Raw genomic sequence first — 25,066 nt, 5'->3', positions numbered from 1 at the left:
ACCTGTCGCGAAAGTGTCAAAAGACGGTACTTGTTGTTACCTTGCCTCCTACTCGATTCTTTCGCTGCTTATGGCCTCAGTCGCACTATTTCAGCCTTTTCAATTATAATGGGTTTGTTTGTTACCATCAACATTATATATATATATATATTCAGAGACTAAGCCTTAGTCTATATTCCAGCCATATGACATCAGTCTATAAATAAGCAAATCTGTACCAGACAACTTGAGCATTGATCCTGCTACTGGCTGGATGACTTGTATCAGCCACCCCGGCGAGACGAGTAGGCAGGGTCTCGTCAGTTGTATATTACGACAAGCATGGGTTGAGGACCAGTTGCGAAATGTAGTTTGCGTATGAATCAAGCACTATTATACGAGGTGTCAGTATATAGTCAATGTGAGACAAATGAGCGAGTATATATATATACAGCAAGCGAGATATGGCTTTTCTCCGCTTTTAGCAATACACCACAGAGATCACGACGTGGGACACCCGAAATGGGCTTCACTCATTATACCCACGAGGGGAATCGAACCCGGAGTGATGAGTCAATACTTTACCCTCAAGGTTATCCCCCACCGTCCTCAGTAAATAGTGTATGCGTTGGTAATAATATTAATTTGCAGAATGGTATCGCAGAACGCCAGTACTACAAAACCGACATAATTCTTGATCTGTACAAACAACAGCAAAAAGCGCGCATGCACACCAGACAATCCAGTGACCAACAACATGAGCATCGATCTGCGCAATTGGGAACCGATGACACGTGTCAACCAAGTCAGTTCGCCTGACCACCCGATCCCGTTAGTCGCCTCTTACGACAAGTACAGTCGCCTTTTATGACAAACATGGGTTGCTGAAGGCCTATTCTACCCCAGGACCTTCACGGGTCCAGTCGAAGTAAGAACAAAAAATATACTGTTTTAAGATCACAAATGTTTTTTATTTCTCGTTGTTTGACAATAAATAAGGAATGGGAAATTGCCACTAAACAACAGTTTGACATATGAAAGACACTTCATGTGCAGGTGAGCGAATATAACAGCGAAGTAAGTCATAAACCTTTCAATGGTTGATTGCAAATATTTAGATGCATTTCGATCCAAACCTCTACTGATAAAACAGCTTAGCCCCAAATACAAACCAAATGAATTTTGTTCACCTGTAAAAATATTAATTATTATTATTATTATTATTATTATTAATATATGCTAATGTTTACACATTCATCAGCATCAAGATATATCGTAACATTTTACGATTATAAATATTCTTGTTAAACGGAGACTTTGAAATCTTCGATAATTTTAACCGTTGAAAAGTTTAGACATTCTATGACATGACTAGGGTTTCTGATAGCAAATTGACGCCGACATGACATTCATTATCTGCTGCCTTTTTGTACATATGAGATTCATTGACACGAAACAGAAGACATGTACAAGTGCCTATTTCAACGCATACCAAGGTACGTGGTGCTGTACACGAACAAATAATTGAATAAATTCAAAACTTCAAAAATATTGCAACGAAATTCTAATATCGTTTCGTGGCTCAAATATGATAAATGACAAATCTCGTTGTGAGGATTCTGGTGTTGATGAATGTTGAGTATCTTGACAGTTATAAATAACGTCATCAAATGACAGTAAATATACCTTTGTCCATAAGGGCGTTTTGTTCATAACCTGTATAAACAAAGCTTTTTCGTTTGAACGAATTATATACAATCAAAATTATGTCCATGAATTTCTCAGAACACTAGATTAAAACTCCTCACATGAATGCTTAAATAACAAAGAATTGAACTCATCTATACAAGGGTTTTTCAAACCAAAACGCTTCGCCGATTTCATCGAATATTTTAACAAATAGTTCTTATTTACTATATGCGCACTTCGTGCATAATATGTTCAATAATATTTCTGATATATATGCATTAAAATGTATTTTACATAATTTTCATACTTCTATTACCACTACAACACGTGAACAATGGAATTAAGTCAATGTTCAATTCAGCTGTGCAACAGTTTGCGACGCTGACTTGAATTTAAAAAAAAACGTGACACAGAAAGGAATACCTCTTTTGCTAAGAGTTGGGAAAACAATGACAATCAACAATGTTGATCTATGAAAAGAAAAGACATGTGCAAACGCTTGGAAGCGCAGCGGGGAGCAATGTGTCAATCACTCTACATCCTGGGATGAAAGTTACATAGGTATAAACATGTTGAAATGTAATCAATTGCGAAATGAATATGATATATACCGAACTACCAGGACATGACTTTCACAACTTTACCCGTTTTACAAGACAAAATAGATCACTCACAAGCAAATGAACGATATACCATTGAAATGCACAACCCCTTGTAAAGATCAGCTTCGACATCAGTTCTTGGATGATTTACCACACATCTGTCAAATTGACGATGGTGTCAATTACAACGTCGGTTTCACAAGTTTATCATATGGAATTCTTGGGCCTGGTTGTAAAAGTCATTAAAGGGATTGTTTATTTCGGAGTTATAATTGTCCATGTATCCGTTACACATGTTCGGGGCCTGTGCGGTACAGGAGCTGCTGCTTTGGTACTCTTGTACATTGCATGCTGGGGTGAAATTGGCATACATCTGTGTCGATTGCAGATGAGGCCTCTGCTCACTCGGCTGATTGGCAGCTGACGGGTAGCTCGCCATGTAATCACTATCATAAAGCGTATTCGCTGGATGTGAGTCTATTGAAGAATTCTGCTGGGGATATGCAGTCGATTTCTCGCCATAGCCTGCATTATAATTCAGATTGCCAGTTCTATTACTCGCGCTTCTAGCATAGAAGCCATTACTGTAGCCCATGCTTGATGCTTGACTCTGTCTATTCAGACTTCCCCGTGCGGCAAAATTCACCTCGTATTGATAGTGGTAATTCAAATTGTCATCTTTGAAGCCATTTTGGGCAAAGCCTGCTTCGCTGTTGTTTCGGGGTCTGTATGGGAATGTGGGCTGGACATCTCTAGTAGGGCGGTCTGAAGTTTGACCTTGTCCTTGAGATATCGGGTACTGAGGAGGGGGTGGCATCCCCGGCGCTCCTCCCTCCGTCCCCCGGGGGGTATCGGCGCTACCACAATCACCGTGACCAAATCCGGGGTATCGCTGACCGGGAAAGCCGGTCATGGTGTTAGGACTAAACTGTTTCGAATTAGAAGCCTGTCGCTGATATGCGATCTGATCCGATACCTGATACCGCGGGTCTTGGGTACAGACGTTCACTGCAGAATACCCTGACGAACACTGAGATTGACCTTGAGCAAAGGGATTGCTGGCCTCAAATCTTGGCTTTGTGGTGGGGTAGTCTCCTTGCAGAGAGGCTGCGTCGTTCATGACAGTGCCGTGAGAGACAGCTACTTCTGCAGGGTATCCATCTTGCTCCGATTTGTGGGCTGCAAACGGATTATGCAATCCAGCTTGTTCGCCGGGGCTTGGAGATGACCCTTTGACGTCTTGTGAGGGAACGCGTTGATGGGTTTGGTTTGGGGAGATTGAAGCTTGAATCTGCTGTGGGACACTACCAGTGGACAAAGCCGGACTTGTAGCGCTCCGCAGACTGTCTGGTGAACAGAGACCAGAGTCTGCCGATGAACTCAGACTTCTTGTCGTCTGCGGACTTGTCGTCTGCCGATCGCCATTCTCTTTCACTTCCGGTTCAACGGGCTCCGTTTTCGTTTGGGAGTGCGAGTTTTCATTCAGCATTGTCTCTTTGAAAAACGAATCTTTACACATCAACGAGCTTTCATTGTGAGCAAAGACATTGTCTTTTATTTGAAAGCCGTTCCTGGCTTCTCGTTTAAAGCCGTCTGCTTCAGCAATTTCCTTTATCTCGCTGCGGTCCGAATCTGACTCCATGCCGTCTTTATCATCCAGCCTATCGTTGCTATCTCCCAGAGATCCTGGGCTGCCTATCTCCCGATCCACACGACTGCCAATGTTTTTGATATCATACTCCGCTTTCTGTCGTTGAGACTGAGTCTGACGTTTGTACTTCATCCGTCTGTTCTGAAACCAGACCTTGACTTGTCGCTCTGTAAGGTCGAGTGAAGCTGCTATCTCGATTCTTCGAGGTCTGCAGAGATACTTGTTGAAGTGAAATTCCTTCTCGAGTTCCAGCAGTTGGGTGTTCGTGTAAGCCGTCCGCAACCTCCTCGACGTGCTGGAGTTGCCGTTACTGCCGACGGAGTTTGGGCTGAATCCTGAAATGAATATATATATCTCCGTATTATTTCAATGTAAATTTCACATCATTGAAAATTAGCTTCGTAACAAAATATCTCTATGCATAGAGTCAGCAGCCCAATCAACGTATCATAAAAGTTCACCTCTACAGTATCTCATAGACTGCTTAGACGCTTTGCATCAATAAATGTGGCACCGGCTTGCTATTTTAACTCCATTTACTTTCATATATATCATTTCATATCGATTTGGAGCAGGAACACTCAGGTGAAATGAACATCTAAACGGACAGTGGAGGATCGGGGTTCAATTCTTCGATGAATCATTTTAACTGTTACCCATTACAGCGCTTGACATTAAGGAAATGGAACATGTATTCGTCAACGCGGCAATATTCCAAAAATATAAAGACGGGCACACCAGAATGGGTGCATTGTGCCAATTGTGGGGAATCGAACCCGACTCTTCAGTGTGACAAGCGGACACTTTAACCATTAAGCTACCCTATAGCTAAACTCTGAGCTGGGTATTAGTGGGTATGGGGTCCCAATATCCTGGGACTATGCGTGTGACGCTGGTCCTGATAAACATGTGCATGCATGTCATAGCATACATGCTTTGAAAACCTTGAACATCGCGTTACACTTGTTTCCCCTCGCCTTATCGTGAGTAATGTGACAGAGAAACGCATATCCTGACGTCGTAACTCCCAGATGTGGCATAAAGGGACACATCATGCGCACAATACACATAAAATCACTCGCTCTGACAAACATCAACTTTACGAGACATGTACAAGTGTTGTACCACGGCGTGAAAGTTATGATTTTAACATATCAGGCGTGATTTAATATCTACACTGCTGTGCAACCTTTTCTTTCCTAGGGACACGATGTCTGAATGTCATAAAAATATAATGTATAATTTTACTTCACGTGACCACCAACACAAATATGTTAATTGTGTTACAGCGTCCGATTGCGAGTCTTTTATATATTTCACATAATAACTTGTACGTTGTATTATGCTAATTAGGGCAATAAAACAAGGCTTTTCATCCTTCAGATGAAATGCATTGAAATTGTAACTTGTTTTGAGTTTAGTGGTTGTTACGAAATACTGCGGACTGCACAAGTTATGTTTTTCAGACCCGGTTTGGCGTCCATAACTGCAAATATGAAACACCGACCTGATAAATAACTAATCTCGATTACCTGTAAATCACAGCAAGTTTTAATCCAGTATCGAGATTTTCATTTACCCACATGGGAATTTCAGACAAAGTTGGGAACCTAGTTGATTGTGGCAAAAAGAACGGGTGCTATGAAATATAAATATTTAAACCGTATTAACATAATGCATTAACGTGTGGTATTGTATTTGGGAAGAAAGGCCAGTTGTTGATTTCAATAATTTAGCAACACGCTTCACAATATGGGCTTTTATGTTGCAGCTGTCAAATCAGCGAGGCTCGGGATGGTATAGACATGCAATGGGCATGCAATGAACATGCAATGGACATGCAATGGACATGCAATAAGCATGTAATGAACATGCAATAGACATGAAATGGACATGCAATGAGCATGCACCACACCGTATATACGAAGACTAATTCTTATTCCACTAAGCGATTGTAGTGCAACGATGATCAAAACGCCCATACTTCAAAATAGACTTTACGAGTGTCGCAAAGATCCGATCACTTCGTGGAAGGGTCCCCTACTTCGATGAGTTTTGCTATGCCAGTGCTGAAATGGCGCCTAGCTACAACACAGGTTTGTCATTAGCGACGTAATTATACAAAAGTAAACACCAAAACATATTCCATGCTCCTTGGAACCTTATTTCGACGTGCAACCCCTTCTCTTTGAAACACAGCCTGTTCTGGCATTGTCGAACTTTGTCATCTCGATGCTATCGTTTACGACGTCATCGTTATCATGTTTTACGTTTTACTTCTCGAACAATGGATAATGACATATCCATTGGCCTCAAGGTTTCGAGTTAAGGATGTTTCAATACACATCCATACGTTCATGACATCCAGTCAATTTAAAGCCGTACGGAAGGCCCATTCCTCTAAGGCGCAGAAACTCCCTTTTCAGAGTTACGTCCCTTGGGCACATCAGGAACCTATAATCATGTTTCTGTGTGTTTCACCGTAGAACTAAACGCCCGAGACTGCATCACATCGAGCTTTTCTCCCACACTAATCTGCCATATCGTAAATATAAGACGAATACCGTTGAATGAGCCGTTAAACAAAACATGTCACAAACGTGTTATATACTGTGCTATATAATTCAAATAAATTTCGATGCGATCGAAAAGTTTCATTTTCAAATCTTACCCATTGTTTTTCGGCAACGCTGTAACATTTCGTAAAGGAGACCGTCTAACTAACACCTAAATTGACAATAAATTATGGTCTCAATGATCCGGCCATTGGAAAGGGGAATAGCCCGTGATAGAGATGGGACAAGGGGCATTTCTTGACAGAACGTGGGGATTTGCCGATTGAAACCATCTGAGTTCTAAGGTTCCTGGCTTAATCACTTATGAATCGCACTGACTCCCGCGAGGATTTACAGGGATACTCGCTCATCAATAGGCTTTTAGTGAAATTTCTTGTCAGAAATAATTTTCAAGCTTGACTACTCGTTTTAATCATTTATCTGGTCAGGAGAAGAATGTGGAGTAAAAATTGTCTTTGGTAATTGGTGTTGAGGGGTGTTTTATTACCGAACGTTTGTACTTGAATTAATCTAATTAGCAGATGCAGCGGACATAATCCGCTTGAAGTTGATTTACGCTTGACTGCGTTTATGTGGATAGGAAGACCGGTGTATCTCTCAAGTCATATATGTGTGTGTTATAAGAATGTAAATTTAGATATTTATTGATCAGTTTATGAAGAAATACGAGACTATATATGATTTGTAGAGTATGAGACAATTTGACTTGATTAACAAGTTGTCGTGACAATGTGGTGTGGGTGACATTTTGTTAATTTGTGCTAATAATTTGTAAAGTAGTGGGCACTAATGGTACTATTTTAACACCTCTGCGACAAATGCTACGGCTGCTGCTGCTTCTACGGTTACTGTCGCAGAAAATAGTACAATCTTTAATGCTACTACTTTTGTTGATGCTAGTACTATTGTTACTGCTGCTGCTGTTACTACTACTTCTACTACTACTTCTACTACTACTTCTACTACTACTACTACTACTACTACTACTGGTGTTGCGGCTAAAACTATTGCTGTTGCTGTTACTAATGTTACTGCCGCTACATCAGCAATAATCATTACTGCTGCTACTATTTGTCACTGCTATTTGTCACTGCTATTTGTCACTCCATCCAACTACTTCAACTACTACCACTGCCAACAACAGCCATGTCTACCTCTCCACTACGACTTGAACGACTACAACACAGGTACATCGTCTTCAACAATAATGTGTATTATCCCTTACCCATTTCAATACATAGTACAATTTGTAAGTAAATATTCAAGCATGATAACTGTATTCTCGTCCATACAAACTGCGTATTGTTACATTGTCAGACTTTTAGCATACGATGTAATAAATCCCTGTCCACAGTCAACGACATTGACAAACATGCTGCCTCACAGTCGACGTAGTGAACGTATGTTTATCATGAACGGGACAACGTGTGTGTTATGTTCTGTTGCGAGCGCGAACTGTCTACTCTGAAATACGCGCCTGTCAATCAATTAACCAATATGAAATTGAACTGAGTCGTGGTAAACCCCAAGACGTTTAACACTGACGGTAACAACATACATTTTGATCTCCCGTTGGTACAAGGCATTTTAAAACCGATCCATATTTAGATGGACAGACAAGGTTTAGAGGTGAAAAAAATTAAAAAGAACGCGGACAGAACTCTAGAATGACAACGGACATTGTACAGTTTGAGTGGTCAAGTGGTTTGCGTATCGGTCCAAGCTGCCAGAAAGGAATGTATCGAGGTACAATGTCTCGACGGCAGGGAATGAAACTCGAGACCTGCCATCGTGTTTGTATACTATCATATATACCCCGGGATTACCCTTACAATGTCAACTCGCAGACCACGTCTTTCTTTTGTTCAGCAAAGAACACAATACGAATTCGCGGTATGAAAAGAAGATGATTCTGCGAATTTATAGGCTATTTCGTATGTGTTTTCTTGCTGAATGAAAGGTGCTATTTCTCATATAACCGAAACATTATAATATTCTCATAACTCGAAACACAACAATTGTCTTGAATAAATGTTTATTAATGATGAAATTATTATTTTGTGCTGTAATTATGTGCAGGTTTCCTCGATATGATATAAATATATTACCAATACTTTCGGAAATACTTCGCAAAATTGGGAATTATTGAAAGTTATTTGCTAATGTATGCACACTTTCGCTAACATATTCAGTACATATCTGTATCAATATGTCCATGGTGTTCCTACCCGACACAAGACATCGATTTCCGATTCTCAAATATGTCTTGGTGTTTTCTGATGAATTCATAAATATATTGACACATATTTTCATATATTTATGACGTTAATACAACGGTGTTAGTAAAAACTAGCGGCTATCCTCCCAACCGTTTGCATACATATGAGAAATGTTATATATACGCGGACTTTAATATTGACACTCCTCAGTATCACAGTCTGCGAAAGTGATTACAGCGAAGACGTAAAGCAATTTACACCCTTTCATTTCGTCATGTGATAGGATATTTGTATTTCAGTTTCAAGGATTCCGTGTCGATTTCAAATAAACAACGGTTGATGTGTGTGAGGAAATGGGAATCGCCCGGGAGCTGTTTTGGGTATCTGTCGAAAGAGAAATAAACCTTACAATGAAAGTATTTTCCCAGTCGATGCCGTATCCCAGACCGAAGGCTAATCACTGCCCCTTCGACTTATGTGAAAATTGTCTCACCCACATCGACCGCCGTTCAGAGCTCGGAGCACACAGACGCTACACGTGGTTTTAAAATTAAGAATATATATATTTTATCATGATGATTACTCCTTATAAATATTTTCAGTTGCCTTCATGTTCGTATGGACGAGCTGATACCATGTTCCAACGACTGCCAGTTGCTGACATCAAAATATTATTTAATCAAAATATATTTATGTTCTTTACATCATTTTGTATGATTAATGATGATAAATTCCTACTCTGTTCTGATATCTTATCAAGTGTCCAAATATTACTATGTATTTTCATTTGTAAATTTGAAGATATGCTTCATTTCACTGATACATCGCAAAAATAAACAAACACACCTCACTCATCCTATTTGGAGATACACACACGTCACGTATTGTCTATTGTATATTCGCTATCCGATGTACTATACCAGTCCATACCTATAAACAAGGTGTCGCCTCTCATATGGAGAAATATATGAACATTAGATATGTTCAAACTGGCGTTCTTTATCTCATTCAATGTACAATACGTGAACTTCATAGATTAATGTGATCATCTGTATTGTAGTGATCTCTAAATCTGAATAATATAAATGAAGGTTATTTGTGTGATGGAAAGCCGTTTAACACCATACGATCATTCCTATCTGAACTTGTGTAGTCTGTTGTGTGTTCAGATGCCAGGAGTCTTTGGAGTGTTAAAGGAAATTTAATTCAACTAGTATATATTTGCCCATTGAAGAGTGGAGATTGTCGATCCTGTCATACGTGTCAGGGGAAAAGCGATCTGTGGTTTGTTAACTGAATAATGTTTGATGTAGTAGGTGATCTTTAAAGCAGTAGATCATTCAGCGGTAGAAATAGAAGTGGGGTTGGGAGCAGTGTGGGTGGGTGTGGGTGGGTGTGGGAGGGACGGGGATGTATCACCGTAGTAGTGGTTGTAGTGGTTGTGGTAGTAAACAGCGCAGTTGAAGTGGTAGGTGTCGGCGTGCCTGTGATTTTGCTTTTGTGAGCTCTATAGTGGACCTGTATAAATTGTAATTAATCGTTCTCTAGTTGTGGTCGGTGTAGAAGGACGTTAGTGGTATGGTAGTAGTTGTAGTGGAAATTGATATTGTAGTTTTAAGTGTATATGTACGCGTACGTCTACAGTAGTGGCTGATATATACATCCATACAGATGAGACATTTCCAAAGGAATGGAATAAATTGTTACATTGTCTCTCAATTTCTCTTCGTCATCTGTTTCCTCCTTGGCTTTATCATTTGCATTTTAACAATCTTGTAAATCCAACATCCCCTAGTTCTTTATGCTACTAGTATATAATCAATGTCAGTATCGGTTGAGAAAATTCTGAATGTAGTCGTGTTTGTCATTTAATATTTGTAGTGGTTGTGATAGTACCAATAGTTTTGGTAGTCGTTGTTGTTCCTGTGATAGGTGTAGAGGTTGTGATAGTAGCAATAGCAGTAGTAGTAGTTACCGTGGTGGTGTTGGAGGTATTGGTGGCGGCCATAGTAAATAGTAGCGCAATATAAAAGTTTAAATGTGTGAGCAATAGAAGATGTAATAGTATGAGCAGAAGTAGAAGCATAAGCAGAAGTAGTAGTAATAGTAGTAGTAGTAGTAGTAGTAGTAGTAGTAATGGTGGCAGTTGTAGTAGTAGTAGTACTAGTAGTTGTTGTCTATGTAGAAGTAGTCGCCTCAACGACAGCAGCAGCAGTAGTAGCAATCGTAGTAGTAATGGAGGTAGTTGTAGTAGTAGTAGCAAAAACAGCAGTAGTAGTGTCAACAACAGTAGTAGTAGTAGTAGTAGTAGTAGTAGTAATGGTGGCAGTTGTAGTAGTAGTAGTACTAGTAGTTGTTGTCTTTGTAGAAGTAGTCGCCTCAACGACAGCAGCAGCAGTAGTAGCAATCGTAGTAGTAATGGAGGTAGTTGTAGTAGTAGTAGCAAAAACAGCAGTAGTAGTGTCAACAACAGTAGTAGTAGTAGTAGTAGTAGTAGTAGTAATGGTGGCAGTTGTAGTAGTAGTAGTACTAGTAGTTGTTGTCTTTGTAGAAGTAGTCGCCTCAACGACAGCAGCAGCAGTAGTAGCAATCGTAGTAGTAATGGAGGTAGTTGTAGTAGTAGTAGCAAAAACAGCAGTAGTAGTGTCAACAACAGTAGTAGCAGTAGCAGTAGCAGTAGCAGTAGTAGTAGCAGTAGTAGTAGCAGTAGTAGTAGCAGTAGTAGTAGCAGTAGCAGTAGTAGTAGTAGTAGTAGTAGTAGTAGTAGTAGTAGTAGTAGTAGTAGTAGTAGTAGTAGTAGTAGTAGTAGTAGTAGTAGTAGTAGTAGTAGTAGTAGTAGTAGTAGTAGTAGTAGTAGTAGTAGTAGTAGTAGTAGTTCCGATCGATTCCCCGTTAGTATTATAAGCACAGTCTGTTGCACCGACAGTCCAATACATCTACAACAACTTGCACACATACAACACTCTCACGCCACATTGCAAGGCTGCATCTCTCGCCTCCAGCCAGCCCATATGTTTTTAACACACATACTCTCTCCATATGTAATTCTAACATGGATGCTTCGACAGTAGGTACAGCAGTCATGAATGCGTATGTCATGTAATTCAACACGATGTCACGGTCTAGAGATTACAAGCAGAATATATTTCCGGCACATCCGAACTGTGTTTTCTCTTCAAATATAAAGGGATGTTTTTCCGCTTATCGGATCTCCAATCGACTCTGTCAGGACATAAGTGAAAGATAAAAAAAACATAACATATGGATCACATTGCCAGGCTGTGTTTTGGTCTGGCTTTGCCAAGTTTGAGAGACGTTGGAAACACTGCTTGTCAGTTGTGCATTCGCCTGATGATATCAACTATGACACGTTGTTTGTCTAAGAAATGTGTGTCGTTTTACATGATACCTCGAGTGGTGTATTTCACAATCTCGTTCAGCAGGCATTCCACTCTGAAATACACAGAGTGCTGTATAATTGTCTCTTTATTTATTTATCTCTCTGTTTATCAATATTTGCACGTAGTGCGGGTGGGGAGTAGGGATAGGATAGTGCGGCTGATGACCCCTGAGTTAATCCTATAGCCAGTGTGGCTTCTGGGAATATGGACATGCTTTTGATATCTGGGAATATGGACATGCTTTTGATATCTGACTTTTGGTATCAATATAGTTTGAGGTTTGACATTTTTGTTACTATGATATCAAACCTTTTTCCCTCTGCTGTGTCACAGGTCTGTTGTTACATATGTATATTTAATGTTATACAGGTGCTACATGAAATGTGTATGTATGTATGTATGTATGTATGTATGTATGTATGTATGTATGTATGTATGTATGTATGTATGTATGTATGTATGTATGTATGTATGTATGTATGTATGTATGTATGTATGTATGTATGTATGTATGTATGTATGTATGGTGGGGGGGGAGTGGGAGACTGTGGGTGGTGGTACACTGAGGTTAGATGCGGATTATTATTTTTTTGTATCAATAAAACACACTCACACCCATCTCATTTGCATGCTGTATGCATTATAATATTTTAGTATCATGATTTTTTTAACTGAATGAAGATTTAACGTGTTTACATGTTTTACTGTACATATCAATCTCTGTCAGTTAACTTATACTTTCTTGGCGTTTGTATATCACCTCTCACACACATCACCTGTCTCACAAACAAGTCTTGTTTAAGTTTTCTATACTCTGTACAAATGGTGAGACGCATATAACACATTTCGCATTATCTGCATTGCACAGTATGTGATATAATTACTTGTTTGTGATAACAATAATCCCCCACCGCGCCGTCAATAAAACCCCTCCTTACCAGCTTCCGCATTATTGCAAATTTGTTTGTACTATCATATCATTGGTAATTCTTGATCTGCAACTGTTCATATAACAAATGAATATGTAACCGGCTCATGTCGGTAAACAAATTAACGGAAATAATAATAAAAACTACCAGTTTGGCGCTAGATTTCAAAGCCCTTTCTGTATCTACATGCAGTTACAATAGTAAACAATCTGGTGTAAGTGATATACGATTACGGTAATAGCGTTATGCAACTCAGGGCAGTTGTAAACTGACTCCCCTGAATGTAGCGACCACCAATAAATACTCAGCAGTTGTGATAGGGTTTATTGCGTGATACCATATTCCACACAACAAGTAACAGGTTGCATTTCCTTTGCCAGCCCGCGTGCAGATGTGGCACTGTTTATTGCCAGGAAGGTCTATAGATCATTTTGAGAATAAAAACATCGTTTAAAGCTGTCTGAATGTGTAACAGGTTTATGAAATTCCATTGATTGTATACAACGTTTATGGCAAAGGGTCACTAAACTCGCGAGTATTACGCCTACGAAAGCATTGGATGTAGGTCAGGCACTTTTAATGCTTAATCCTTCACCAGCAGAATGATTTCTCATAAACCGAATTCCTAATATGCTCTTGATAATATTAGTGCCTTGGGGAAATGGTGTGGAAATGTGGTTTGTATTTCATCAAGATTATAAAATTGTTATTTCATATCGCAAAAGGTTGTGGTTTGGTAAATAGTTTTGGTGGTTTATTTATATACGCGCACTTGTAAGATTATTAGCTTGTTATGGTTAAGTAATCTTTGCCACAAGATGCCCACAAGTTAACAATTACCATATATATCAAGCATCCTAACTGCAACAATATACCGAGGTCAATTTCTGTACTGCATGCCAATATTTTTAAAAAATCGTTGATATGCGAAATTTTCTAAATTTGTAATTCACAAACGTTTTCAGATAGCCATTTACCCAAATCAATAGCAAATAAATGAACAGTTTTGCTGAGTAAACATTGTAAATCTTAAAGTCCGGGGTGTAGTTTTCTATGTAAACATTCCCAAACGGTTCTCGGCAAAATGTATGACTGCCTCACTCGATACCAATCCTATCTTAATTGATCATTTAATCGGCTTAGCGGCTACAGTGGTGGCTCTCGTCCCTGTCCCGACAGCCAACGCGGACAGACCCGTCAGGGTTGGAATCCTCTCACTCAGAGATCTTATTCTACCAACGTTTCCATTATCAGTCCTAAATATAATAATAAATAACTGCACCCTTAAATTCCCAGTCTGTTGAATCATTAAACTACAACCAATAAAAGTTGTAGATATATTTTACGACTTATTATATTTCAGGATGTATGACTAGTTTTTTTTCTCTATTTCTTCATACATCACCGTTAATCTTATGGTTGATGTACGCGCGGTAAATATGTTTGTGTTCGTTTTTTTAAACACATATATATATATAGCTCGCGTCTTAAATAAAGACATTTGTCTGAAAGCTAAAAAGCTATCAGGCGGAGATGTGCTATCTCTCATGATGATGAACGACAGAGCAGGAACATAAAAATGACAGCTTTATGCGTTGATTTCACCGTCAAAGCCCTTTACAACCCTGCAACACCGCTTATTGCCGCCACAATTAGCTTAGAACTTTTCAGGCATGTAAATCACAACTGTAACAAGCGCGTTCTCGGATCTCAGCGTAGTTTTGTGGTCAATCGAATCCTCCCAATGCATAAATCTAAGAAATGAATTTTTACTGGTGATGATATTTAGATGTTTTGGTGTCAAAGGCGAGCTGTTGTGGTATTCAGTTACGCTTCAAGATTATTCAAAATTTCACCACTTCAGATGTGCAAGGAAAATGCGATTCACAGAACATCATGTAGGCTAATTTAGCAGTACTTCTCACATAAATTGTAGCAACTATTGTAATATTTGCGTAACTGCTTGTTGTTATTCAATTAACATTGATCTAACCAATTTAGTGTTATATTCCTCACCCACTTAACATAACATGTAGATACTATCCTAGAAAAATGATTAGTGTTAGATGAAGGTATTCCAAAGGCTGTAACGGGAAATATTGCTATGCGTTGAAATTGACAACTGTGCATTATGAATTCACTTGACAACACATGAAATAGACAACTATATATGCTTAAATAAGCATGACATGTGAAACTACACTTCCACTTTCCAGCAATCAAGCATTATCGGTGTGTGAAATGCATTTCAATAAGCTTGTAAATAGCTTTCCTCTAATTTGTCACTATTGTGATTGATGGATTGGTTGGGAGGTGTTTATTGACAATCCAAGTAATTGACGCACTTGGTTCTCTGTAGCTGGAAGTTGTTTTTGAAATGGAATACCCTTGATATATTTATTTCTAAATAATATATCCTAAAAGATTACAACCTTAGCAACTTAAGCTAGGACATGGTCATAAGTATAACACTTTAATCTAATGCCATCAATCGGGATATTTTACGTAGCAGGGTAACTAACACCTTGACATTAAAACGATTACCCTCGACATTTATTTCCAAATACTATATTCTAAAGGATTACAACCTCAACTTAAACTGAGACATGTGCATGTATATAATGCTTCAACCTATATTCACCAATCGGGAATTTTATGTAGCACGATATCACCTTGACATTAAAACGATTATTAGGAAACATCGAAGATAAGGTATACCCACTGCCCAAAAAATCCCAAAACATTCCATTGCAGAAAAGGTGGTAATTCTGTTGACATTTTTATTTTAAGAAAATGACATTAAGAACATAGCATTTAGGAGAGAATATAAAGACTACACGCCTGACTTTATAAAAAAGATGGAGCAGTTGTACAGCGCAATCAGCACCATCAACATCAACAACGAAGACCTATTACCATCAGATTGGCTTCCAAATATTGGAATACGCGTTACGAGTCTCTGACATTCAAGTGTGATTCAATAACTAATATAAATATGGGGCAATTTCTCTCTTTGCTTGGCTTATTTCACCCAGTCTTCGGCATAAAGAAAAGCATGGAGAGAGGGAGCGATTCTACAGGCCTGAGATAAAGTGTCTATTGCCGTGTAAACTGCTTAACAGCAATTAAGCACAAATTGTCGGCCATTGATCGTCGAGAAAATTGTCACAAATCCTCCCGAATTGGAGGCTAAGTCCCTTGGCTGTCTTTAAAACGAACGCCATAGTGACTCGACTTGTCAATTTGAGCACAGTGATTTCTTGCTGTTGAGGCTTGTATTAAACAGTCGCCATAGTGATGTTTGGAGCCTTTCAAGCGTCCTACCACTTGCATTGTCCACGCAATTTCACACGAGACTTGGTCCTGATGGGAGAACGTGGCGTCAACAACCGTACAAAGCCACGTTATGAAAATGTTATATTTTTTCAAGTATTGCTTGTTTACCTTCAAAACACATGTATCTATGACTAATCTTTATATCAATATTCTACAACTTCACATATTGTTCACCTACTTTATGTAAAACTTGACTTAAAAATATTTGAGGGAAATTTTAGATCCCGTCAAGGGACGTTGTAGTAATTTTAGACAACGCTATCCATGCATTTAGAGACAACATAGATGTAGTCCTTTTCGAAGAAGATATTTGTGGCTCGTCGTAACACCAGTCATGTTTCCATGTGTGTGTGATTCTTAACAAAACTGACCCAACAAATGATTCCGGGTTAAACAGGGTTATTAGCTTGAGGTAAAGATTACTAAGTATGAGGTAAAGATTACTAAGTACAAATTAATTAGGGTCGTAAAGTGCTGAAATTCTTATCAGAACCCGGCCTTTTTCGTCAGCTGCCATACCACGGCCACATTCCAACTGCTGCCTAGATTTATTGCTGTTGTGTAACGATACATAAACAAATAATCATCATATAATTCAAGAGATAACAAAAACATCTATCACTCAGCAAAGCGCCTACTAGGAAGGCATTAAGAGTGAAATGAGCAAGCAAGCTGTCATAAACTGCTCGTGGCGATCTTCGCGTGAAGGGTTGTAAATTTCCTTGTCCAGCCGCTTGACCAGTGTCCAGAAGAGGAAGAAGAGTGGTTCACCCCACCAGTTCACGATATTTCAATTGAGACAGCTGATAGCATCTGTTGATTATCATGAGATGCCTATCATATGACGTTAATTGTTTAGATCACATGCAGATAGAAGTGTCATCTATTTCATGCACATTTCAGTGTGCATTGATTTTGATGGATATTGATTACGTTTACTTAAACATCCTGTGCAGTGACATGAAATGATATTTCATGTAACTTATATCTCCAGTGTGTTATCATCATAATAATTGCTACCTCTTTTATCTTTATTTATACTTTTTTTTGTAAAATAGTGTATATGATAGATTGAAATATGTGACCAACAACAAACACATGTCTTCACAGTCATCACAAAATGATATTTTCTTGGATAAGGACTTCTGTGGTTAATGACCAGTAGATGTTGTATCAGAAACAAATAGTACCGGTAAATTGATCATCCCTCGTAGACAGAGAGACAGACAGAGAGGTTTTAGATTATGATCATAAGAAATAGACATCGCTTTAATCAAAATATTAGATTGTTAACATAGTTAAGTGGGCTGGGTTTTTTTGTTTTGTTTTGTTTTTTTTGTTTGTTTTTTAATATGACTGACATCTTTGTAGATGCAATTTAAATACATAAAGGTCTTAAATGTAAATCAATATTTACTTTTATCTGAAAGTGAACACGTAAACGCATTCTCAGAGTTTGTTAACTTTTACTCATATGTTTGGATGAAATTAAGATCATCGAACTGTTCAAATATATGTACTTTTCAAAGCTAGTTTCATATTTAGAATCCAGAAATGAATCAATCGATTATTGACTAGGACGCAAATTAACATTCTTTCAATCACTTGTCCCAAGTTGCATCATTGTACCATAATTCATCTTCACAGAAGTGAATAATAACATAATGTTATTAATCATTCACCTGTTAAAATACATATCTCATCTATGATGACTCATAGCCTTTTGGAATCTGTTTACGATAATATATCTATATATATTTAACAAAAAAATCACACACCTGTATCTCTGTGAATGAGGCAATAAAAAATTATTTATATAATGTTTAACTTTCTGCTTTCAGTCAACCCGTCAAATACTCTGTAGATTACAAATTTCGTTTTAACCTAACGCCAATCTTCCTTTGATAGATATCTCTCTCTTGAAATATACGTCAAAATATGTTTTATGATTTATGAAAATACATGATTAATGATCGCTGTTCAGTAAAGCAGATTTTTTCACTTCCGCCTCTAGAATGTTAGAGAGCACTGAGTACGTCTCGGCAAATCTTCTATATGTTTGAGGGAGGATTTTAACAATGAATAGCAGTTGAAACCTGAGAGATTTTGTTTAGAAAATCCCTTGTCATTCTTCACTTAGTTGAATAAATACTCAAATCAAGCTGTACTTAGCAGAACAGGTTTCAATTTCAGCCTGTGACACCCGATTAGCTGCGATTGCTCATGGCACAGCTTATATATCATCGCCATCACATAAGTGTGTGAATGAAACAACACTATCAACGATTGCCACATGTCTGTCCTGGTGACTTTTAGAAAATATTTATTGAATGCAAGACATGACGTTGTCATTTCGCTGGGAGATTCTTGTAAAGAAATGTTGAATGAAATAACCAATACATTCATTACTCATTCGCTAAACAATGTAACAAGAAGCTCCGAGCTTCAATGATTGAAACATACATTTGTGTTTACTGATAGTTATAGCTACAATTTTGTCAATACTGGACCCTTTCAAAATCAGACAGGTAAGAAGTGTTTGAATGACGGATTCAAAAGATGTTAGTGTCTAGCTAAATATCTACCACGGGACAATTCATGTATGATTCAGAATAGACATATTGAATGCGTTGCAGCCATAGTTAAACATATGTACAACAAAAAGTGTAAAATCTATTCTAAATAGACAATACAGTTTTTTTCATAACAAGACATTATTGCAAACAGTTTATGTTTTAAAAAGCAAATCAACTGTCACAACACCTACCTGGATCGTTCGGTGTGTTCCCTGTGGTTTTGCGGACATTCTTCTTCTCTTTCATCCAAGCGAACTCTGGTATTTTGCCCCCGATACAAGGCCCGTCTGGTAGCCCATGGGTGCTGCCAAGACCCTCAACCCCTTCTTGAAGTGGGTGCATATTGTTGTAGGACTGACAATACCGCATGTTTGCCTCGGAAATGATTGATGACGAGAGGGAATCGTTGATATGGGATACTCCAGTCATAAACCCCAGTCCTTGTTGATTATATAAATATCCACTCTCGTGGTCCGTTTCCATGTTGAATGTCAAAACACAGACTGGTCAACTCAACTCAAGATTTCAGTTTTCTTATTAAGAAATGTCCACATCCAGCCATTGATGAGTCGGAGGATGCATTAACACTAAGCTTATACTCTAGCCGAGCCTTGAAGCAATATCCAGCGTTGGAGACACCACGTGACCACCGTCCACCAATCAGCGTCAGGGTAACGAATCTTCCCTTCGAGCAGACGAAAAGGGGCCGAACGCACAGAGGTAGTATTCGATCACTAACGGACTCGCCAGGGCATGGGATTACAAGCAACAGAAAAATTTACATTGAAAACTAGGAATTGATTGCGCGAATATATTATTTCGGCACATGCCAGTCGGAATAGCAATATGGCGGATAGTGTCGTCTGCTAGGGCCCCACGCTTCATTAGATCAACACACGGCAATTATAGTCAATAATTTCGTTATTTTTCATCCCTTGTCAGCTTGGCTAACAGCATCACTTCAATTGCGCGACCCCCATATCTTTCAACCGGTAATAAAAAATATCCAAAGCAACCACGCGATCTCTTTTTTTCTAACCAGCCATTTAGGTCTGAAGCGCTCGCTGAATGAGCTGGTTTTTCAGTAGTCTGCTAAGCAGAATCTCAAGTGAGATAAAATCGTCCTGCTTGTCTAGTATACTCAGTCCGCGCCTGGTGGCATCGTATGAAACAGGCCGGGAATACAACATCGGAACAAAGCTCACAGTCTGCTTGTAGGATGTAGAATTATAACTCAGCCATTGCTTGAGGTTTAAACAAGTGAGTATATTTCATACCAGTGTCTATTTTTCATTAATGCACGTTCTTGGCCCTGCCCAAACACGTACGGTATTTTGTTATCGATCTTTGAAATACCCGACCTGATCCTCCCAATGAAATGTTAGTCATATGGGGAGATTTGTGTCTGTTTGGGGGCGGGGGAGTTGAGGTTTTCGCGAAATATCGTCTTTGTTTGGGCTACCTGCTCAAAGACCAGTTTAGCCGACTGTGAACAAGCCAGCCCATCCGACAATACTGGCGTCTGGGCCCACGTCCGTCGTCTCTAACACAGGTGTGAGCATTTTGCTATCCCCCTTCAAGCAGAAGATAGTCTATTGTTCTTTCTATACGCTGACTATCAACAAATACCAAGCACACAATTACATCAAACCGCCATAATATGCACCCGTTTCTAAAAAGCCAAATTTGTCCCCACCCTACCCCGCCGGAAACAAAAAGGACCCCTGGGGGAAACAGTCTTTTCGCTTCGAGGTGATAATTTTTAACGCGGGTGCCTTTATGCGTCAAGACGTTGCCGACGGACATGGGGAACAAGTTGTAATGAAAATCCTATGGCGCACTCGCCATATCCTGTTAAAACCATCTTTGCCTTTTCACTTTTCAATTGCTCTATTGTTCATAATGAAAACAGATTGTACAGGGTATTCTGCTGCACTTGATCGCTGTAATCTTAACAGGCTAATCTCCCAAAATATTTTTGTTCAACGTGAATCTTCCAGTAACCCAGGGCCATGCTGAAACGTTTATCCGGTTTTGGCGAAGTATCCGAAAACATTTTGTTTAAATGCTTAATCTTTTGTAAAGTGTTTTGTCGACAGATAGACAGGTTTTGATTTCTTTTACCAATTTTCTTATATTATTTGCTAACACATTAGGAACAGGTGTGGGATAAATTGTTGAGTTAAACATGTGGATTAAATCACTTGTAATAACACCTTTGCAGACATGATAACGCAGGCAAATGATGCATGAGACACTGTACCTGTTGAAACAATAGCCGAAAGAATCACTTATAGCTGTTGTTGTTGTCACAATCGATTGTTTTGATATGATCTTCTTAAACTTTCACATAAATTATTAGTGTGTGCTAAAGGTGTTTGTACTAATTATTGTAAATTTATCACGAGTGAGGTATAGTTAAAGTAAACCGTATAAAATACTTTTATTACATTAAAAGTTTTACACATTATCAGTAATATCTGTGAAGTATTTTTAATGATATCATAATAGAGCACGTAATTTTGTTTATAACATAACTAGCAGGTAAAAAGTCTATTGAAATATTTTGAATGTGCATTTATTGTTTTGTGTTTAGCTATTGCAATATTACATGTAATTAGGTTCGGTCTACAGAATGCATGGGTCTTATATACTGTCAAAACTTTGCTATATCTAATTTATGCATGTATATTTCGAGGTGTTTATTTTGTTTGAATTTCGCAATACCCTTCCAAAAATGTAATTTCATGGTAGAAAACCTAAAGTAATTGATATTTCAACATCAAATCATGGATAATTTCCGACGTGAAATCACCTTTGTTTCAAAGAGACCCCTCACAACAAAATTTTGAACAAAGTATAACCATAGGATGACAATATCTAAACGAGATAGTACCACTTCAGCACTGAAGCATGTATATTTCATATTAATACTTATTTGCATAAAATTTACATATAATGTACATATAATTTGCTCTACGTATTTCTTGAAATGGAGTCAGAATTCGGTAAATTTATTTGTGCATCAGCTGATAATTTCACAGTGTTCATTCCTTCTAACATAATATTAATAAAACATAAAATTACACAGTGGTGATAATTCATAAATATGGTGTATACTTTAATAATATTTTCTAAAAACTCAAATTATTGATAACGTTCGTCTGGATAATTAAAACAATATGTTGAAGAGTGTCATCATTGTGTAATAATGTGTTCAAATATGGAGGGTGTTCACATCAAAGCGGTGTCCAATTTGACCAAACGGAGACACTCAGCGGTAGCATTCTTCCTAGACCGTCCCAGCAACCTGTCGCCCCCATCCTTAATTCGACTTCTCTTAGCACAAGGGTGCAGCGTGGAGCCCTGCAACTAATCGAGGCCTCTATAGAAGAAGACGGCTCGGAGTTGGTTAGTTTAATTATCACCTTCGCCCAAATTATCTGGTGGTGTTCTTCAGAGTCGTTCAATCATTCGTATTTTGAAGGCCTCATTCCTGTCGGGTTGTGTCAATTTCAACAGATTTGGTCAACCTGATTTTGCCATTCTCTAACCTGGGTAACCGTGCTGGCAACTTGATACGTAGACATGTCGATTGCAGTTCTAGCCGGGCTGACAACGTGTCGCTTCCATTGACAACGTGTTGACTTCGCTTGTCACTAGCATGCAATTATCAAGATTTTAAAAATTTGAAATTGACATTACGTCACTCATATTTGTCTATTTCAACACAAGACTGTGCAGGACGAAAGGATCACGTTTTCTCTATACCTTGTTTCGAGGTGCATGAAATGTGTCATTTAAAAACTATGTCAGTTAAAGTAGCTTTAAGTTAACATAATATGATTATAGTGTATCGTTTATTATTTCATTCTTTGAGCTGTTTTCTTTATGACATTTTACAAACATGAAGCTGGAGAAACGTATTAAATTCTGTGAGTTATTTGCGGTCTTATGAAGCAAAAAAATTATCACACATTATTAAAAATATTCCATTATGTGTAAGATATAACACTAATATATCTCCTTTCTAATCCTTTTCTCCAATTTGTAATAATAAGACACGAATGGAAAAAATAAATTAATATTGAAATCCTCCAGTTTGTTATCAGCAAAGAGAACTGTGATTTATGACTTGTGGTTTTTTTAAAATCGTAATGATTTTATTTCTTTTTTTCTTCATCTCTTTAAATATTCCATAAAAATTAGAGATTGCGAAAAATGTTAAAGAATCATATTTCACATTATTTTTGTGCAGAAGATTTTCTTTGATTTTTCTCTCTGTTAGCGATATCTCATTTACAGATGACGTTGAATTAACGAATATTTTCTCAGCTGAGCAACCGGGCCCTTCAAGCGCGACTGCAACGTACAAGCGAATGCCTCTCAAATTGAGCGAATCGTGTCTTTCATTTGTATAGGGAACGGAATTAATGGAATTATTGGCTTTAGAACAATTAATATTTCAAATGATCACTCGCGGTTTTGTCGCCAGGGTGATAGAACAATGAATTATGAATGTTTTTACAAGGATTATGAGATTGCACGGATGAGAAGATCAAAGAGATCTACTAACTGATTCATGTGTACAACCGTAGTGGTTGTATTTCAAATGTATATCGTGTCGGTTTATGGTGCTTGTCAATATCAGGACCTCCCTGTTTACAAAAGAATAATAATATATAGCAATTAATTTTCTGAGCTATTAACCCGAAGTCATAAAAAGTCCATAATAAGACACTTGGCTCTTGAATAATAGAATATGTATGGAATACGTACATTAATAAATCGCTAATATACTTGACCTGTCAGGAGGGTACGAAGCGGTGTGTATTTCATTTGATACGGTGTCTATTTCATGTATATTGCTCACATAGTCCATGGGCGTCACTGTGAGCTATTATTAAGATTATTGATTCTTATTGTTGTAACGGCTGAATATACACACTTTAAAGACATTTCAATAGGAAGCAGAAAAAATACACGCGTCTTCATTTGGCATCATATTCAGGAGCTGTTGCTACAGCCACATGTGCAGATTGTCCCACAAAGTACGCTCCGCAATATCGGCATAGAACATTATTAACCTAATTCTCAAGCATCGAGCTTGCATAATTTCCCAGGAAGCGAAATTTATCAATAGTCTGAAAAAACTGCACGTGAAACGCATGCAAGGAATGTTTCTATTTACATTTGTTTTGGCAAAATAAAGCGAATATGAAAAGAACGTTTTTAAGTGGAAACGAACCCTTCTCAGGAAGAAAACCGTTATGTGATATGCAGCCTCGACCGCTTCAAATTGGTTTGTGTCTATGTTACAAGCGTCACGGATACCGTTGGTTTACAGTCCAATATCCAAAATACCTCTGAGATTCGTTTACAAAATACCAGCCACCTAAAGCCAACACATTTCCCCAAATTCCTGCAATACCACGTGGAAGTCTAAGATCTGTCCAGGACCGAGGACGGTGGCTCTATATGCCCCCAAGTCTCACGTCTGATTGGCTGGGACTGCGAGCCGCGTTCCCCTGCCAATTCTCATTAAAAATAATTGACCCAAGACCGGGGCTACTTTCATCGAGCCCGTCTGAGAAAGCCCGAATGTGTAGTATTGTCAGAATGCTAGTTGCAGCCCAAGAGATGTCAGTTTCACTCGCTACTACTGCCGTTGATCGCGTTTGAATGACACATCTTAGATCGCATTTCATCTGTCGAGTTGTGTTTGTCAGCTGAGGAATATTTTCGTAGATATCGCTTCCTCTAAGCGCGAGGTATCTCACTCTCCGCAGATGTTTGACCAACAAAGAATTTCCTGATTAAAATATTAATTTCAGAGCCGTCCCTATATTGATTATTTGTCTCGATCTTGATTTGGCAAATTAGCCCAACGCCAAATACCCTCTCGCTTTTTTCACGGTGATTAGTTTGTATTTGCTTAAAAATTGCTGATCCGATTGGATATTGTTACATCTACTGTTTTCTGTTTGGAAAGTAAACACTGGAATTTGTTTAGCGCTGTTTATCGTCTCAACTGACTCATGCGTTTCTATGCGTCCCCTCCATAATGACAGCAATGTAAAGAAAATCGACCCGCCAGGTTAGGGAGTG

The 25,066-nt window shown here is 38.4% G+C and overlaps 1 protein-coding gene across 1 annotated transcript; it reads right to left on the bottom strand.

The window, feature by feature from the left end:
* Positions 1-1,296: 1,296 nt before the first annotated feature.
* Positions 1,297-19,487, bottom strand: LOC137298295 (homeotic protein proboscipedia-like). The gene is made up of 2 exons (XM_067830488.1): positions 19,150-19,487; positions 1,297-4,256 (listed from the first exon to the last, which is right to left on the bottom strand). Exons 1-2 carry the CDS (start codon positions 19,439-19,441, stop codon positions 2,467-2,469), a joined length of 2,082 nt encoding a protein of 693 aa, XP_067686589.1. The 5' UTR covers positions 19,442-19,487; the 3' UTR covers positions 1,297-2,466.
* Between the last annotated feature and the right edge of the window lie 5,579 nt (positions 19,488-25,066).

This window comes from Haliotis asinina, chromosome 10, assembly GCF_037392515.1.
Source record: "Haliotis asinina isolate JCU_RB_2024 chromosome 10, JCU_Hal_asi_v2, whole genome shotgun sequence".
Taxonomy (NCBI): domain Eukaryota; kingdom Metazoa; phylum Mollusca; class Gastropoda; order Lepetellida; family Haliotidae; genus Haliotis; species Haliotis asinina.
The sequence above is the reverse complement of the archived record's forward strand: the minus strand, read 5'-3'. Positions and strand labels throughout refer to the sequence as shown.